The sequence below is a fragment of the Mesoplodon bidens genome (genome assembly GCF_964165515.1).
Source record: "Mesoplodon bidens genome assembly, chromosome: 1".
In the NCBI taxonomy this organism is placed as follows: domain Eukaryota; kingdom Metazoa; phylum Chordata; class Mammalia; order Artiodactyla; family Ziphiidae; genus Mesoplodon; species Mesoplodon bidens.
This window is the reverse complement of record NC_138176.1, coordinates 26185315-26205414: the sequence shown is the minus strand read 5'-3', so window position 1 is coordinate 26205414 and position 20100 is coordinate 26185315. Positions and strand designations below refer to the sequence as shown.

Sequence of the window (20100 nt, the reverse complement as noted above, 5' to 3'; positions counted from 1 at the left end):
CAGATGGAGTCAAGAAGGGTGACACCAGGATTACGGCTATGGAAGTGGCCAGAAGAAGGTAGATTACCCTCAAGGGAGTGTCGTGATCATCACTCAAGAAGCGGGCTTAAACAATTTTTATATTTTATGGCTGTCTTACGTGCACACTTGGAACAACAGCAGGAAGTGAAATTGAGCGTTTGCCGGTGCAGGCACCTTGCAAAGGGCTTACTACATCCATTGCCTCATTTACTCCTCGCCACAACCCCCAGGTCGGGACTTTAAGGACCTTCATTTCACAATGAAGAAACTGAGGCTCGGAGAGGTTAGTCGCCCAAGGTCACAGAGCTCGTAAGCTCTGGATCCAAAGCAAACAGCCACCACAGATACTTCCCTCTCACTCTGGGGCCCGTTTGAGAACGAAAAGGTCCAGATCGGGACAGCTCAGCTTTCGCTCGCTACGCATTTTCCCAGATCCAGAATGGAGGAAACATCCGCTAGCACAACCAACAGGGTCGTGCGCAAAGAGGCAACTCCATCAAAGCCGTTGGCTGACAAGAATTTGGGGCTTGGAGAACAAACCCGGAGCAACCGTCAACCAGCTACCAGCTGAAGCACCAACAGCGAACCCCGCGCCGAGGGCAAGCGAGCCTCCTAGGGCCGCCAGCTTGCGGGGCTCAACGCGCGTGCGCGGGGCCAGAGGGGCCACCCCCGCGCGAGTGCGCGGAGAGCCTGGCGCGCGGCCGGGGGAGCGCGCGGGCGCGCTGCGGCGTCGGCGTTGGCGCGCACTCTAGGCCGAGGCTGCGTGGGCTGGGGAGGGAGCTAGGCGGAGGCGGCGGCGGCAGCGGCAGCGGCAGCGGCTGCGGCAGCTGCGCCCCAGAGCCCAGGGGGACGCGCGGACCTCGCACCGCGGGTGCAGACGGCTGCGGAGGAGACCCCGGGCTCCCGGCCCGGGGCGGGAGAGCTCGGCCAGACGACTGCCCGCCTCAGAGGCTGCCGGCCGCGTCCCTATCCCGGAGTGGCCGACGCCCCTGGAGACTCGCCGTGACACGGGCCTAACCGCGGTGGCCGCGGGCGTCCGGACCACTCGGGCCCGTCGGGCCGGGCCGGTCGGGGAACAAGCGTCCGGGCAGGTGCCGCCCCCCGAGGGCCGGCCGGGGGCCAGGCGCTTAGCCGCGCGGCCCACGGGCCGGGCTCGGCGGAGGGGCCGCCCGCGCAGCGTCCCCACCCCGTGGGCCGGAGCGGGAGTCGCGCCCCGCCTTCTCCGGAGACGGCCGGGCCGGAGCGGCGGGATCCCGGACAGCCAGCGCCCGCCGTCGCCCGCCGGGCTCGCGCGGGAGAGGAGGGAGGAGAAACTTTGCCTCTTATTGTTGTTTTTACTCCTTAAGTGTAAGGAACTCTGTTGGGAGGAAGAATGTCCTTCTTCAATTTCCGTAAGATCTTCAAGTTGGGGAGCGAGAAGAAGAAGAAGCAGTACGAACATGTGAAGAGGGACCTAAACCCCGAGGAGTTTTGGGAAATTATAGGAGAATTGGGCGACGGAGCCTTTGGGAAAGTGTACAAGGTAAGAGGGAGAAACGGGAAGTTGCACTTGTGAGATCAAACAGCCCGTGGCCCGGAGTGGCACGAGGATTTCTCGCTCCCGCGTCCTGTTCCTGTCTCTTGGACCTTCTTCTGACTTCGTAAACGTACGTTGGAACTTTATTTAGGTTATCATCCAAGCAGCAGCTAAGAGGTAGGGTTTAAGGTTGAACAAAATGGGGCCTGGATGTAGTTTAAAGAGTAGTTGCCAAACGGAGGCAAGGTTTACCGTCTGCTCTGTTAAACGTTAAAGGAAATGAGGGTGTTCTTTAATTTAAAGGAGGGGTCTGGTTGTGGCCCTCAAGCATTTTCAAATCAGAAACTCATTATACTTTTCAGTGGATTTCAATTTGTGTACTAGCTGTTTGCATTCGTATGTATACTTACACTAAAGCAGTTCCCTTTTGGGGTCCAGAGTATATATTTGGTTGTATCTATTGCTCATACATAACCAGTCTCTTGGGGATGAGAGCAAAGTGATTGCTACTTGCAGACTATTCTTGAGTTGGTTGCTTGACAGCATACTGTAAAATGGAGTGGAATTTCTGATAGAAAATTTTCTGAAGAAAACCTGCATCTGGTATTAGTTTCTAAATATAATTATAATAAGCATTGACTAGAAGTCAATTTAAGGGCTTAAGAAATTTTAAAAAAACATGCACCTACATATATACACACACATATTTTTACATACAGATGTTCATTTCAGTAGAAAGAGGTTTGCCGTTTCAATAGGAAGGCATGGGTTAACTGTTTACTGTCTTGTAAGGAGTATATGAATGATGTCATCAGATATTTTCATCCTGAAGGGTGAGGATTTTATGAGACAGTTTCAGGGGAAGGACCCACAGGGTTGCCTAGAAGTGAAAATATAAATAACTTAAGTTTATACAGGACTCTGCGGTTTTTAAAGTACTTTCACATAATTTGGCCCCCGTGAGAGTTCTGCGAGATATGCAGGTCAGTAGTATCTACATTTCATAGATGAGGACACTGAGACTCAAATTGTTCACATTCACACAAGTCACAGCCTAGATTTGATCTCAAGTCTTCTGACCCCGTATTCACTGTTACTTTTTTTTTTTTTTTACTTTAACGTCTATTGGTAGAAGTGATATAGCATTTTTCCTTCTAAGCATCATCACACCGTCTGCCTTTGCCCTGCCTCTAATGCATCTCAAAGCCCCTCATTCTTAGTCTGAAATATCTACTCTTTTCTGTGTGCTTTCAAAACACATTGTTCACCTTGCTTACTATGGCACTTGTCACATGTTAATGTATTTATGTTTTTATGATAAGACTAGGGGCCAAAATTATATACATTTGGGTTAATTCTATTGCCTTAGCACATAGTGCATTTCTCTTTATATTTGTGGAAACGAAAGAATGTGTGTTACCTGCTTGTGAGCGCTATTGAAGCTACTGTGTGCTGTGGAAGTTGACAAGGTAAACTTCAGTGCCTAATGTGGAGGGTAGACTATGGATTCCAACAACAGCTTACAGTATAGAATGTATGGTAGACAGGGCTTTTAGTGCAGTGGGATGATCACTCCTGGGAGTTAAGAATTGTGTTTTATTGCTGGTTGTCACAAACCAGCTTCGAGATCTTCGAGAAATTTAATGTCTTTGGACCTCCTTTTTCTGAGGTGGAAAATCATAGATTTCCCTAAGTGTTTAGATTCTTTTACCCATTAATGTTCTGTGAGTATGCAGTTATCTAGGAAAGGCAAAAATAAATCCTCAAGGCATCTGGGATCTGGTAGTTAGAAGGCAGTAGGTGATTATGGGCAGTTTTCGTGGTATAAATGTTTTATTGAACAGAAACAGTGTAATATTAAGACACTGGCTCCAGAGTTGGACTATATCTTGGCTCCCTCAATAGCAGCCTGTGACCTTGGACAAGTTACTTAATCGTTCCGTGTCTCATTTTTCTCATCAGTAAGACCTCCTCCTCAGTGTGTGTGAATTAAAGGAGATAAAAAATGTAAGACACAAAAAAGGGCTCAGAACATGGCAGAAAATTACTGTTATTACATTTACAGCTCGGAAACAAAATACGGGATGGGACAGGAAAAGGGACCTACGAAGATAGTAAACCATTTTCTGGCACAGGCAGATTGTGTGGACATGCTAACGCTATGTGATTTAATTCTTTAATGACTCTGCAGGGGGAATGTATCTTCCTATAGTGGGAGACCAATTGAAAAATTTTTGAAAAGCAAGAGACTTACTCCATGTAGTTGAACACTATAAGATTGTGTCAAGGATAATTTTTGTGGGCTTGGTATCTATTTTAGTGGGATATTTGAAGAGTGTGAGTTCTTTGCATCTTTTCTTTTCATCTTTCTATTTTATGCTTTCAAGGAGTAAGCTCTGAGATTTTTTTAAAAAGAAAATTTAAAATTTAAACTTATCTGACCTGTTCTGCCTTTTTTGTAACCTTTTTTATTGTACAGGTTCTCTAGAAATTTTACATTTATAAACTTCTGTGTAAGAGAAAAAGCTTTGATAGCTTTTTTTTTTACAATTGTATGTATTAGTATGTAATAGAAAACTATTTCTAAAGTTGATTCCAACTGTCATTTGCTTATGGAAATTAGTAACTGTTACAAAGGTTAAATTTCTAAATAGGCAAAATCACTTTTCCATCATATTGTTGTATGCTTTCCACCCAGTCCTGCACTATACAACTCTGTAACAGTTACTTTCTTGCCTGAAAGATCTTCCCAATTTAAAATTTATTTTCTCTTTTTAATAGTATTATTTGACACATAAATGAAGATATGTAGTATCCCTCACAATTTTTTATGTTTGGATTTCTGTTGCTTTGAACAGAAAAAAAAAAAAAAAGGAATGACATGAAATGATCTATTGAATTGAAGCTGAACTATTGACTGTGTGCTGGATGAAAGTGATTCCTTTTATGTCCCTGATGGGCATGCACCTTTTTAAAAAAAAAAGTAGTGAAATATATAATCTTTGTATTGAGAAGTATAAAACATATATGTACGTTTAGCAAACAGTAGTAAAGTGAACTCATATTAACAACCATCAGAGTAAAGGAATTCTGCCAGTACCCCAGAATCCTTCCCACCTCCTTTCTGAATTGCTTCCTCTCTCCCCCTAAAGGAAACCACTATCCTATCTGTAAGTTTTTCATTTCTTTCCTTTCTTCATAGTTTACTATCTAGGAGTGTATAACTAAACATGATACCTTTAGTTTTGTATGTATTGAGTGTATTTTGTGTCTTGCCTCTTTTGAAATCAGCATTATGTTTGTAAGGTTTTTGTCTTTGTTATCGCTAAAGCGGTATGTAGTTAATTGTTGCATAGAATTCCAATATATGGTTACATCACCAATTATTTACCATTGTACTGTTAATGGATATATCAGTTGTTTCCAGTGTTTGGCTTTTATACACAGTACTGGTGCATATATGTATGAGTTTCACTAAGACTTAACTCAGGAGTAGAATTGCTGGGTTATAGGGTAGTGTATCTTTAATTTTACTAGATGATGCCATACTATACCAGTTTACACTCCCACCAGCAGCGTATGATAATTTCCTTGCTCTGCATTCTCTCCAACATTTGATATTGTCAGAATTTTTAAGTTTTGACAATCTGATGTTATAGTTTTCCTTGTGGTTTTAATACATCTTTCTCTGACTGCTAATAAGGGATTCTTTTCACAGGTTTATTAGTAATTTGAATTTCTTCTTTTGTGTTCAAGTTTCTTGTTCATGTACCTCTTGGATGTCTTTTTCTTGTTTATTTGTAGTGTATTCTGGATTTTAACCATTTGCTGGTTATGGTTATTGCAAATACATTTTCATTCTGTGCCTGTCTTTTCATTTTCTTTATGGTGTCTTTTTATGAACAAGAAGTTCTTGACTTTAATATACTCCAACTTTGTTTTTTCTTTTTCAGTTAATGCTTTCTGTATTGTATTTGAGAAATTCTTTCCTGGAGTGTCCTTCCAGTTATTGGATGGGATGCTGCCCGATTGATGAATCACCTAATAAAGCTAATTAGATCTTTGGAAAAAAAAAAAAAAAAGAAAAGCTTTCCTAACCTGAGATCATGGAGATAATCCCCTATTTTATCTTCTAAGAGCTTTATGGTTTTGCCTTTAACATTTAGGTCTACAACCCTAAATGTTAGAATAGATTTTTGCAAATGGTATGATATAGGGGTCCAATTTCATTTTTTTCTCCAGTGGATACACAGTTGTCCCAAGACTCTTCATCACTGGGGGAAACTATTCTTCCACTGCTCTGCAGTGCTGTCTGCAACATGTGTCTTTTTCTGCGATCTCTAGTCTCTTCATTAATCTATGAGTCTATTCCTTTGTCAGTATCCCGCTGTCTTAATTAGGAAAGCATTAAAACAAATCTCTGCTAGAGAAAGACTTCCCCTTGTTCTTATTCAGCAGTGTCTAGTATATTCTTGGCCTTTAGTGCTTTCATGTACATTTCAGAATTAGCTTAATTGAGTTCCACAAAAAAACCTGTTGTGCCTTTTTGAAGGGGTTTTACTGAATTTATATTTAGATCAACTTTGGAGAAATTAACGTCTCCATGATACTGAGTCTTCCTACCTATGCATATGTTTTATCTCTAGGTCTTTTTTTTAATAATCTCTCAATGATGGCTTATAATTTTCCTCCCCAGAAGTCTTAGGAGCTCAAACTACTTCAAGAGTGTCTTAAATGCATTGTTTTTCCTCTTGGAATTTCTTCCTTGTTTTGGTTATGTACAACCTTCAGTAGTCTTCTGAGAAAGGTTGAATGGAAGGTTCGGTTAAGACCAGGCCTGTCTGAATATGTCTGTATTATAATGTCATACTTGATGTATAGTTTGGTCCTAGAAGTCTAGTTCAAAAATACATTTTTGAACTAGCGTTGGTGAGGACAAAGAGCAATTGAGAAAATCCCCATCCCTTACTTATGGCCAGGCTTCCAAAGTGATTGTATGAATTTATACCCCCATAAGTAAGGGATGGGGATTTTCTCAATTGCTCTTTGTCCTCCCCAACACTTGCTACTGTTATTAATACTGTTATTAATATTTTATGTTAGCCATTCTGGTGAGTGTGAAGTAGTTTTATTTACATTTTCCTTATGACTAAAAAAATTGAGTCATGTGCCTATCGGATATTTGGGTATTTTCTTTTTTGTGAAATTTCCTGTTTGTTTGCCCATTTAAAAAAATAGCTGTATTGAGGTATAATTTATATAACTCAGAATTCACCTATTTTTTGTTTATAACTTGATGAGTTTTAATAACTTTGTACAGTTTTGCAACCATCACTACAATCTAGCTTTAGAATCCTCTTTTGACCACCTGAAGTTCCCTTGTGCCCATTTACAGTCAATTCCTGTTCCTGCTGGGGTTTTCTTTGTCTGATTACTAATGAGGTTGAGTTCCTTTTTATAGACTTATTGGCCATTTGGATTTCTTCTTCCCTGAAGTGCTTGTTAAAGTCTTTTGGGTTCTTTTTCTTTTTCTCATTGATTTATGGGAGTCTATATATTCCGGAAACTAATCCTCTCAAGTTATATATGATGCACATTATTTTCTCTTGCTTTGTAATTTGTCTTTTCTTTCTCTTTATGATATCCTTCTTTTGTATAGACATTTCAGATTTTAATGTAGTTCAATTTATTAACTTTTTATACTTAGTGCTTTTTGTCTTAAAATTTCCTTATCCAGGGTGATGAAGATGTCCTCCTGTGTTATGTTCTTAAAGTTTTGTGGTGTTGCCTTCTTCCTATACATTAGGTCTATAATTAAACTGATGTTGGTTTTTGTCTATAGTGTGAAGTAGGGGTCCAGTTTCATTTTTTCTATGTAGATACCCAGTTGTCTCAACACAATTTACTGAAAAGACCACCCTTTCCGTATTGCTTTGCAATGCCTCCATCATATGTCGAATGTCAATATACACATGGTATATTTCTATGAATTTCCTATTTCTTTAGGATAAATTCCTAGAAGTAGAATTGTTAGGGTAAAATACATGATCATTTATTAATGTTTACTTTGAAATTACTCTAGAAAGGTTTATAAATTTATTTTTAAATTAATTTTTAATTATATTGTAAGATGTTATGGAAAAACCTGAATGAACTTTTTGGCCAATCCAATACATAATTAAAGAAGTTCTATTTATTGGGAAAATTAACTTATTAGAGATTAAAGTTGGTTTCTTTGACCATTACTCTAATTATTGTTCCTTCTCTTCTCTCCATAAATGTAACTATTATCATCGGTTTCTTTTTCTGTTTGTTTTGTTTTGGGGGGTTTTTTTTGGCTGTGCTGCGCAGCTTGTGGGATCTCAGTTCTCTGATCAGGAATTGAACCCAGGCCACGGCAGTAAAAACACTGAATCCTGTCCTCTGGACCACCAGGGAACTCCCCATCACCAGTTTCATGTATATGTGTCTAGATATTTTTCTGTGTACTTAAGTATATATACATGGGTTACACCTATTTAAACAACCCAACAATGGTCTATTTCTGTGCCTTTGTTCCTTGACCTTTTTCAATGTTAGTTTTTATCCTTTTAAAAAAGTATTTGCTTTTTCACTAGACAAAAAGAGTATCTGTTTATTTCATTTTCCATTTCTCTCATTTTTAAAGAGATTTTCATTTAAAAATTAATTGAATTATTCATATTCTAATAGAGTTGTTTTCTTGTTGATTTGAAAGTACTTTTTATGTACTATGAAAATGAGCACTTTATAATAATGGTGCAGTTATTTTAGTTACTTTAGTTTATGCTGCTTTTTTGATATAAAGACATATAATGTTCTTTATTCTACAAAATCTGTCATTGTGTTACTTTGCCTTTTTCCCTTCACTTTCATGCTTAGAAAAGCCTTCCCTACCCAGAAATTAGATAAATATTTATCTATATTTTCTTCTAAACTTCTTAATAGTTCAGTTATGAAGAATTTTAATTTTAATTCATCTGGAATATAATTTTTTTTCTGTGGATTGACATGACGCTCTATTCTACCTTAAAAAAACCAAAAATATATTTCCTCTATTTCTAGAAATGTAAATACTATTATTTTGAAAATATAGCAAAGTATAAAGAAGAATATATAAAAATAATTCTACCTTTTAGATAACCTGTTAATTTAAAAGAACTCAAGGGTATACTCATGTGGTTAGAAACTTGAAGAGTACAAAAAAATGATAAAATTGAAAAATGAAAGCCTTCCCCGCCAGTCTTTTTTCCTGAATTTAACCAGTATAATAATATCTGTGTATCTTTTCAGGTAAAATTTTATGCCTGTATGGGCATATATACAAATGTTTCTTTGTAAAACTGAAAATGTATCGACACATGCACGTTAGTATATACAGGTGAACTTAACTGCCTATCAAATTGATAGCATAATCATACTGGAAAAGTGCTTCAAATGATGTTTTAAATTAATTAATTAATTTATTTTTGGCTGTGTTGCGTCTTCGTTGCAGTACACGGGCTTCTCATTGTGGTGGCTTATCTTGTTGTGGAGCATGGGCTCTAGGTGCGCGGGCTTCAGTAGTTGTGGCACACAGGCTCAATAGTTGTGGCTCATGGGCTCTAGAGCGCAGGCTCAGTAGTTGTGGTGCATGGGCTTAGTTGCTCTGTGGCACATGGGATCTTCCCGGACGAGGGCTCGAACCCGTATCCCCTGCATTGGCAGGCGGATTCTTAACCACTGCGCCACCAGGGAAGTCCCAAATGATTTTTGAATAGAGTGCTCTGACTAGTGGGATATATTTAAAGGATAAAAAGAACAGCAAAGAATGCTTGAACTTTATTAAATAGGTTTGTTACTAGTAGTGATACTAATGTTATAATTCTGAAAATACTTTGTATGTACTATAGGATAGAGCAAATTAATTAATATAGTGCTGTTTTAGGAACTAGGGTTTTAACTTGGAGAAAGGGGTTATAAGCTTGAAATGTAAGGAAGAACCCTGCGACGTTGATTTTTGAACTGGAGGTTTTAGTTTGAACTCGTGATAACACATGCACTCATGCCCCCAACACACAGACACACACACACACACACACACACACACACTACATATATACATATTCCTGTTTTCCACTGAAAAGGCCTAGAAGTAATGGTAACTAGTACTCCTAGCTCTTGGTTTCTAAATACCATTCCCCACTAAAAGGAACCAGGGCTCTTTGAAAAGTCTAATCCAGGTCTGGGCTAGAGAAGTACAAAAGTGATAAAATTGAAAAGTAAAAGCCTCCCCACTACTCATTTTTTCCCAAAGGAGCCTAGATATCTTGGACCAGAAAGCAAAGATATGCTCAAAAATAAATGGGGACATGCCCAAAGAATACTGGTTAGTTTTGAGCAACAAAAATATCAACAAAATAGTAGCCTAATAGAGGAATGCTAGTTAGTTAATATATAAAGATTGATAAAATTAGAAAAACCACTATTTTGCAACCACACTATAATAATTCAGGCAAAAATTATTGATGGATGCTAAAAAATCATTGTGTGGAAGGCTGTGGAGGGACATGGTTTCACCCCGTAAGTATCGTAAGTAAGTATCACCCCGTAAATGTACCTTTTTGGTAGAGAGAGCTGATGGATACCATCTTAATTAAGTGATCAAACCTGGGGTTAATCAACAGTAACAGGAGGAACTGTATTTTCTGATGTAATTCAGTGGGAACTGTATAATCACCTAATGTAGTATTTTTGTTAAAGATATCTAACCTGAATCTGATAATGAGGAAACAGTCAGACAAATCCATGGTTTGAACTTTTAAAAATGTAAGCAATAAAGGATTTTTTTTTTAGATATTTGAGAAATTTGAATATGCAGTATATATTAGATATTGTATCAATGTTAAATTCTTTGGGTATGTTAATTATACTGTGGTTATGTGTGAAGTGCAGCTTACTTTGCAAGTGGCATAGTAAAAAAGAAATGCATATATGTGTGTGTTAGTATATACATATGTATCTTTTACATATATATGTAAAATATATGTGTGTGGATCTTGTGTGTGTGTATGTGAGAGTGAGAAAAGCAAATATAACAAAATGTTGATTGGTGACTCTGGGTGAGGGGTGTATGGGTGTTCACTGTTCACTCCTCTGTAGGTTTGAATTTTTCAAAATAAAAAAGTAAGGGGTCATATTTTAAAATACTCTTCTGCACATTGCTTTATTTCACTTAACAGTTCTCCTTTTCACATTTTTTCCTCCCTCTATATAGTCATCATTTTTCTCTTTCTCTTTTTCTGTGAAAGGAGAAAAAAAGTCTCCTTTCAGAGTAGGCAACTACTTCTATACTATTACTAAAGTTATTTGGTGTTTGTTAAATACCGCATTATGTTTTGTACTCAATACCACATGAAGTCCAAATTCCTAGCATGTATACATTTATGTTTTAAAAGAGGTAACTGAAACTTTGGATTGCAAAAGTAGCTTTAACGTGCTGGCTTTTCTTTTCTCCTTATTTGTAAAAATCTTCGTGTTTGTGTTGAATAACTTACCTTGACAACAGCATGTTTTGGCCCTTCTATAATTTAACGTTAAGAATGTTTGTGTGTCGGGCTTCCCTGGTGGCGCAGTGGTTGAGAGTCCGCCTGCCGATGCAGGGGACGCGGGTTCGTGCCCCGGTCTGGGAAGATCCCACATGCCGCGGAGCGGCTGGGCCTGTGAGCCATGGCCGTTGAGCCTGCGCGTCCGGAGCCTGTGCTCCGCAACGGGAGAGGCCACAACAGTGAGAGGCCCACATACCACAAAAAAAAAAAAAAAAAAAAAAAGAATGTTTGTGTGGCAATGACCTGCCTTATCATTTAAAAGCCTTTATTTTTCTTGAATTAATGTCCAGAAGTAGTACATCTTTGTCGTATTTTTAAATATTTTTTTGAAATTGTCTTTTCGTGTTCTCACTTTTTCGTCTGTTCAACTATGCAGCCTGTGCAAATTTCCACAGCTTATCTTTCACACAATTGTCAATAATGTTTCAGTTTATTCAGGCTGCTCCGAGTCAGCAAGTCCTTGAAATAAGTGGGAAAACTGTGTGATCTGAGAATTGGTAAAACATTTTGGAAACTGCAGATTTAGCCAACGTTAACTTATTACTGACATTTTGCTGTTGGTATCTTGACTGACAATAACTCAGTTTTCAATAAATAACCAGAACAATATAAATAAAATAGTGTTTGGGAATATAAAGAGAATATAGAGTATATTCCTTTCTCTTTTGCAGAATTCAGGAAATGACATGAAAACTCTTTAAAAATTTTATTTATTTATTTATTTATTTGGCCATGCCAAGCGGCATGTGGGATCTTAGCTCCCTGGTCAGGGATGAACTCATGGCCCCTGCAGTGGAAGCGCAGAGTCCTAACCACTGGACCGCCAGGAAATTCCCCGGAAAATGCTTTTTTAAAAAGGATTTCTGTAATATTTTCCAGATGTTATGGGAAGAGTATGTATAGTTGATCCTCATTATTTGCGGATTCTGTATTTGTGAATTTGTCTACTTGCTAAAATCTGTTTGTAGTCCCCAAATCTATACATGCATTACTTTCACAGTCATTTGTGTACGTGTGCAAAGCTATGTAAAATGTGAGTCCCTAGACCCACACATTACATGCTGAGATTGAACTAAGTGATGCTATGTCTTCTTGTCTCAGCTCTCATACAGAGATTTCCAAAGGATGCAGACAGTGGAGAGCAATGTAGTGAAGTGCAAGAAGCTCCTGCCTTGGGACCAGTTGGGTGGGGTTTGAATCCCAGCTCTGGCACCTGTTAATTGGGGCAGCCACCTAACATTTTTGAACCTCATTTTCTCTTTTGTAAAACAAAGAAAATAGAATCTACCAGAATGAGTTGTTTTTGAGATTGAAGATTATAATCTACATGAGGAGGGGTGTGTGTGTGTATTTCTTTTAGGAGCAGTGCTTCAGTATTCACTAATTCAGGGTTTGTAGTGACCTATATAGAACATAACTAGCACAAATAATGGAAAGCAACTGTATATCTTTGCCAAGTGATGTTGAGTAATTTTATTCTTATTTGATATTCACACTCATTCCTAGCAAAATCTTATCAGGGCTCTGAGAAGATCACCAGAATTAGCATATAATGTAAAACAGGTAGGAACAATAGCTAAACAATCTAAAACTATCTGCTTTCTCTAGTGCTATTCTTTTTTTTTTCCCTCACTTAACTGCTCTTTGGAACTTTGAATGTTTATTAACCAATATTTATTTTTAATTTTTTAAACTTTTTATTTTATGTTGGAGTATAGCTGATTAACAATGTTGTGATAGCTTCAGGTGCACAGCAAAGGGACTCAACTATACATATACATGCATCTCTTCTCCCCCAAACTCCCCTCCCATCCAGGCTGCCACATAACATTGAGCAGAGTTCTCTGTGCTATACAGTAGGTCCTTGTTGGTTATCTATTTTATTTCTTTATTTTTAAATGCATAGACCTTTTTTAAAGTTTTATTTATTTTATTTTTGTCTGCATTGGGTCTTTGTTGCTGTGCGCAGGCTTTTCTCTAGTTGAGGAGAGTGGGGGCTACTCTTCGTTGCAGTGTGCAGGCTTCGCATTGCAGCAGCTTCTCGTTGCTGAGCATGGGCCCTAGAGCACAGGCTCAGTAGTTGTGCCGGGCTTAGTTGCTCTGCGGCATGTGGGATCTTCCTGGACCAGGGCTCGAACCCATGTCCCCTGCATTGGCAGGCGGATTCTTAACCACTGCGCCACCAGGGAAGCCCCAAGAATAGCTCAGTCTGCCTTTAAGGGGCTTGCTGAAAGCCAACTAACAGCTGGAGGTGCCGGGGAATGAACCTGGGGCCTGGTACATGCACGTACATGTTGATCCCAAACTCTGTGACTATCCCTTCTCCCCATCCTTCCCAGTATGAGTTTGTTTCTGTTTTGTAAATAAGTTCATTTGTATCATTTCTTTTTAGATTCTGCATAACCAAATATTTAATACTACTCTGTGTCTTAGTTCTCCCATCTATAATCCTCATCTGTTTTAGAAGGATTATGCCACTTATTAAATTCGTGTCTTTCAGCTCCAGACACCCCCTTCCATAGCTCTACTTTGTGATGCAGTTCTAAGATTTTGCAAATCACATTTCTGACTTGCCAGCTGCTCACTTTTAGGTTTCAGAAGTATGGAGCACTAGAGGGAGGCTGCAAGGAGGAGGAGGAAGAAAGAACCTACGCCTTTCTCTTTGTTTCCTGTGGGCTCCCTGTCTGCTTTCCTGTTACTTTGACCATCATCCTAGTGGAAGGTCTTCACTCCAGCAACAGCAGTCCTGAATTCAGTTTGTAGATTTTCCAACACTCACAGAGCTAGCCTCATCACAACCCTTACTAACACCAGCTCCAGTTGGCTAGTCCCCTCTTCTTCAAAAGGTACCCTAGTCCCACAAGATCCTCTTCCAAGTTCAGAGCCGCCAGAGGCTGCTGAGCAGAGCAGCACTCTCTCCTCAGGGAGCTCAGTTTCAGCTCTGCAGAATCTTTCCTCCAGGTTTCTGAGTTTTAGTCATTCCAGTCTCTTTCCTTGGCTCCTGTGATTCGTGAAGATAAAAACATAGTGATTTTTGAGTGATCACGACTGATCTCTGAAAACTGTTTATCTATTGAAGTTATGTCTCCTTTAAATTAATATCTGAGTATTTGTTATTTCATTCTTGTTTTTTATTAACACTTGTTTAGTTATAATTATGTCTTTATGTGAAGATTTTTCATGCTTTTAGGTAGTAGATGAGACTTTCTTTTTTTTAAAAATGAATTTATTTATTCATTTTTGGCTGCATTGGGTCTTCGTTGCTGTGCACGGGCTTTCTCTAGTTGTGGTGAGCGGGGACTACTCTTCGTTGAGGTGTGCGGGCTTCTCATTGCTGTGGCTTCTCTTGTTGTGGAACACGGGCTCTAGACACCAGGCTTCAGTAGTTGTGGCTTGTGGGCTCTAGAGCACGGGCTCAGTAGTTGTGGCGCACGGGCTTAGTTGCTCCGTGGCATGTGGGATCTTCCTGGACCAGGGCTCGAACCCGTGTCCCCTGCACTGGCAGGCGGATTCTTAACCACTGAGCCACCAGGGAAGTCCTGAGACTGTTTCTTTTTAACACTTTATTTGCATTATGTTTGTTGATAGTTTTACACACTTAACAACAATTTATTTCAGTTTTGATTTTTAGAGTTCTCTGGAATCATATCCTGATGAGTAATCAAGTTATTTTCAAACAATAATGTAAGAAGCACTATATTTTCTAATGTAAATTTTATTTATTATTTGTATTTAACCAAATGGTATTATTGTTGGTTTAATCAGTATACCCAGGGCATGGAATAATGAAATTTGTTACTACAAAGAACTTTAGAGATTATCTAGTATTAATTATTTTTCCCCTTTCATGCCATTCTATTCGCAAGTAAAATACACATCTTTAAAATCTTCCAGGACATTGGTAGAGGCATGCAGAAGCAGGATGACTTTTAACTCTACTCACAATATCCTTGGTCTCTTACCAGGGCTCGTATTTTATAGTGTTCCTCTTTAAGGACCGTTCCCCTGTGCTCTTTCTTCCCAAAGTGTTATGTTAAAATGGTGAGAGAAGGGCTTATTTCTCACTGGCTTATTTCCTGACTTGGGGGAGGGCGAGTTCTATTTATTACTTTTTCAACTGTAGTGTCTTTCTTAGAGAGATAAACTTAATGCCATATTTCACCAGTTAATGATAGACTTTTTTTTTTTTTTTTTTTTTGCATTACGCGGGCCTCTCACTGTTGTGGCCTCTCCCGTTGCGGAGCACAGGCTCCGGACACGCAGGCTCAGCGACCATGGCTCACGGGCTTAGCCGCTCTGCGGCATGTGGGATCTTCCCGGACTGGGGCACGAACCCGTGTCCCCTGCATCGGCAGGTGGACTCTCAACCACTGCGCCACCAGGGAAGCCCCTAGGATAGACTTTTAACTTTTAAACATCTCTCAAATTGGGATATGTCCCAATTTATTGATTGACGCCTTAGCATTGTTGTTCGCCAGATGACAGTTGTGATGTATCACCAAAGCTTTTCATGGCTAGAGAATGATATTGTGTGGAAAAACACAGACATTAGATAATTCTGATTGAAAAAGTGACTCAGGAGTTAAGTGTGAAGAAGTGTTTAATTTTTCACGTATGCACAAGAATAATATACGCTAACAATTTTTGTCTATATTTATCCCGAAGAGCTCTTAAAAAGGAATAATGTGAAAATTCTAAATGATAAAGTGCCTGGCAGTTTTGCTTCCTTAGTGGAATATAAGATAATGGCACATCTTAAAAGGCTTTGTAGATTTGATAAAATACGGTAGATTAGCATATTATTCTAGAGTGGTAGTTATGACTGATAAAGTTATCTTTTTATCCATACATATTCTTTGAACCCTAAACATTAGGGTTACTTTCTTAGTAATTAGTATTAATTTTTATCTCTACCTAAGGAAGTAAAATGTAGCAAAATCTAATTAGGAGAATTCCCATATATAGGCTAATACCTGGTTTGTTTATTCTTTCTACCTAAGGAAGTGAAATGTAGCAAAATCTACTTGGGATAATTCCTATATATAGGCTGATACCTGGTTTATTTATTCTTTCATCATCATCTCAAAGGTTAGATAATAGATCCCTAAGAAATATCCCGTAGACTGATTTTTTTGTATCTTATTTCTCTGTAAAAATAATACATGTCCATTTAAAAATGTAAACAATATGAAAAATATAGAAAAAGTCAAAAGCACGTGAAACTCTGCCATCCCCACTGATGATGTCTTTCCAGATATTTCTATGTCGCTATCCCTGTGTGAAAATGGATGTGTAGTTTTTGTAAAACTGCATACCTTTTGTGTTTAGTAAGTTACTTTTTTTCCATTCAGTGATATGTTGTGGCTTTTGTCCCATCTTAAGAAATATTAATTGGTTAGTCAAATATTTTTAATGGTTGCATAATTTTCCATTGTAGAAGCATACTGAATGATTTAAGTAGATTCCCGTTAATGGACATTTAGGCTGATTAAGTTTTCTTTATTGTAAACAGTGCTTTGATGAATATTTTGTGCATGCATTTTTTTTTGTAAAATTATCTCCTTATAAATTATTAAAAATGGGATTTGGACATTTATTTGTTTATTAAAACACTTATTACTAGCTTTTGAAGGTTTGCTATTTTTTCTTTTAAGGTGATTTACTGAAGTGATGATAACATATATAATATTGAAATGTCTTTTAAAAACCTCATTAGTATTTTAAGATTTGATTCCTAATTTAAAAAAAAAGATCTTGGCTTCTACTACATATTTGGAAACCTTTCATTTCTAATAAATGGAGGTGAGAAGTTATTCAATTAAAGAAAAAATGGAAAAGTTAAAGTACTAAAAACAATGAAAAATACTTAAACTGATGGAAGTATAGGGAAACTGGAAAGGGTAATGATTAAAATAAAGAAAGGGCTTTGGAAACAACCTGGATTTGAATCCTGATTCAACCTCTTACTAGCTCTACATGACCTCGGGGAAGCCTTTTAATGTCTCTAAATTTATTTATCCTCCTTAAAAGTAGGGATGCTAATATATCATGGGGTCATTTTGAGGATTAAATAATAATAGTAATAATTCCAGATAACATGTTTGAATCTTTTTTACTATGTATGGCAGGCATTGTATTAAACGTTTATATGTATTTTTTTCACTTGGCAAATATTTATTATCTTAATTCTCACAAACTCGTGAGATATAAGTATGCTTTATTGATGAGGAAGCTAAAACTAAGAAAGGGAGTTTGTAAGTTGCCCAAGCAACATAGTTAACAAGTGGCAGAGTCAGAATTTGAGCCCTACCAGTCTGACCCCATAGAGCCTGCAATAGCATGCATCAGTTAATATTTATGTTTAGGTTATCTTTAAAAAATAAGTATGTCAAGAGAATGAGAAGACAAGCCACTTGGAGAAAATGGTGGCAAAATATATATCTGATAAAAGACCGTTATTCAAAATATATTAAGAATTCTTAAACCTCAACAATTAGAAAACCTACAGTCTGATTAAAAAATGACCAGAAGATTTGCACACCTCACTGAAGAAGATATTCAGATGGCCAATAAGCATATGAAAAGATGCTCAATATCATATGTCATTAGGGAGTTGCAAGTTAAAACAAGGAGATACCACTACACACGTATTAGAATGACAAAAATCTACACCAACAACACCAAATGTTGGCAGGGGTGTGGAGCAACAGGAACTCTCATTCATTGCTGTTGGGAATGCAAAATAGTATAGCCACTTTAGAAGACAGTTTGGCAGTATCTTGCAAAACTACACATACTCTTACCATATAATCCAGTAATTCTGCTCCTTGGTACTTACTCAAAGGGGTTGAAAACTTAATGTCCACACAAAAACCTGCACACAGATGTTCATAGCAGCCTTATTCATGATTGATAAAACTTGGAAACAACCAAGATGTCTTCAGTAGGTGAATGGATAAACAAACTGGCACATCTATATAATTGACTGTTATTCAGTGCTAAAACGAAATTAGGTATCAAACCATGAGAAGACATGGAGGAGTCTTAAATGCTTGTTACTAAGTGAAAGAAGCCAATCCGAAAAGGCTACATACTGTATGAAAAACAAAACTATGGAGACAGTAAAAAGATCAGTGGAAGGGTTAGGAAGAAGGGCAGGACGAATAGGCAGCGCATAGAGATTTTTAGGGCAGTGAAACTATTGTGTATGATATTATAATGGTGGATACATATCATACATTTGTCCAGACCCGTAGAGCACATACCAGGAGTTAATCCTAATGTAAACAGTGGACTTTTGGTAATAATGATGTGTCAATATAGGTTCATCAGTTGTAACAAATGTACCACTGTGGTGCAGAATGTTGATAGCGAGGGAGGCTGTGCATGTGTAGGGAGGAGAGTACATGGGAACTCTGTGTACTTTCTGCTCAGATTTGCTGGGAGCTTAAAACTACTCTAAAAAATAAAGTTTATTAAAAAAATAATATTTAAAAAGCAAGTATGCGTTATAAGCGTGAACTTCTGATACTTTTGCTTTTAGGCCCAGAATAAAGAGACCAATGTTTTAGCTGCTGCAAAGGTGATTGACACCAAATCTGAAGAAGAACTTGAAGATTACATGGTTGAAATTGATATATTAGCATCTTGTGATCACCCTAATATAGTCAAGCTTCTAGATGCCTTCTATTATGAGAACAATCTTTGGGTAAGTATTTTCTGTTAATCTGTAGGAATAACCAAAATGAGTTAATTGTCCTAAAGAGGTTTATAAGTTGTGTAGGCCTATTTTATGTACTACCTCTTCTTTTTAGTCACTTATGCTACTTGAATGAGAATTGACCTGCTGGTGAGAGGGTCATTAACAACATAATTATCCTTAGCTTCAACAGATGTTTTGATGTGTATTTCAGATTGTACTGAATTTCATGATTGTTTGACATTGGACTCAAATGTAGAAACTTGGTTAAGAATATTAAATTTCCTAAATAATGAAATTAGATGCCTTTCTTGTTTTTAATTAATTTTTTTTCCCAGTTGGAACTTCTTTCTTTCTTTGAAGTCTTTTTTTTCCCCAGCACTTTAAGAATTTTATTTTTTCTTTTTTAATTGAAGTATAGTTGATTTACAATGTTGTGTTAATTTGAAGTGTCTTGTTTAAATTTAAGTGTCTTGATTTAAGCATTTACTTAAAATGTTTTAAAGTTTCTTTCGTTTTCTTTGCAATTGTTTATAATTTCTTATACTAAACTTCTGATAAATCATGTAATAAATTATAAAATGCTTACTAGAAATGTTAAATATTGGGTTGGCCAAAAAGTTCATTCAGGTTTTTCGTTATGGAAACTTTTTGGCCAACCCAACATTTATCTTATGTATTATCAAGCCCAACTTTAGTGCATGATGTAGTGGCCAAGTCTGTACGTAAAAATTTTATTCATTTTTAGGAAATATTAGGCATAAATAAATATATAAGTAAAATGTTAATATTTAGTATAATAACCAGTCACTTGCTCTGCACTGATGCTAATTCAATCAATAGGACTTTTTGAAATGGAGTTTTAGTTTTTTCTCCTTGAAGGAAGAAACAAAGTGTTATGAAAGAAGAGTAGATTGTACAAGCCGTACCTGATTGGGAATCAGAAGGCCTTTATTTTTTGATTTTGATAATGCTAGGCAGGAGCTTGAATAAGTCAATTAACCTTTATGACTTGTTTACTCATCTCTAGGATGAGTAATGATCTGTCTCTCAAATTATTTTTCATATGATATAATGAATTTCAAAACAATTTATTGGCAAGCTCCTGTAAAAAATAAAGTGTTGTTATACAGAGGAGAAAAAAGTGTGAAGCTACACAATTTGTTAAGGTATGTAATTTAAAAAAAAATCTATAGTTATTATTAGTGTGGTGCCTTCTAATATAGTTGTTCAGAGTTCTAGCAGAATGTTTCCAGAGA

General features: G+C 37.7%; 1 protein-coding gene across 2 annotated transcripts in view; it reads left to right on the top strand.

The window, feature by feature from the left end:
- The first annotated feature begins 762 nt into the window (after positions 1-762).
- Positions 763-20100, top strand: part of SLK (STE20 like kinase) — a 56471-nt gene continuing 37133 nt past the window's right edge. The window contains exons 1-2 of one of the 2 annotated variants that reach the window (XM_081225033.1): positions 763-1543; positions 18686-18850. In XM_081225033.1, coding sequence (XP_081081159.1) covers positions 1394-1543; positions 18686-18850 — 315 coding nt within the window. In that variant the 5' untranslated portion in view covers positions 763-1393. The remainder of the gene's footprint in view (positions 1544-18685; positions 18851-20100) is intronic. The other variant, XM_081225034.1, reaches the window with a different exon arrangement.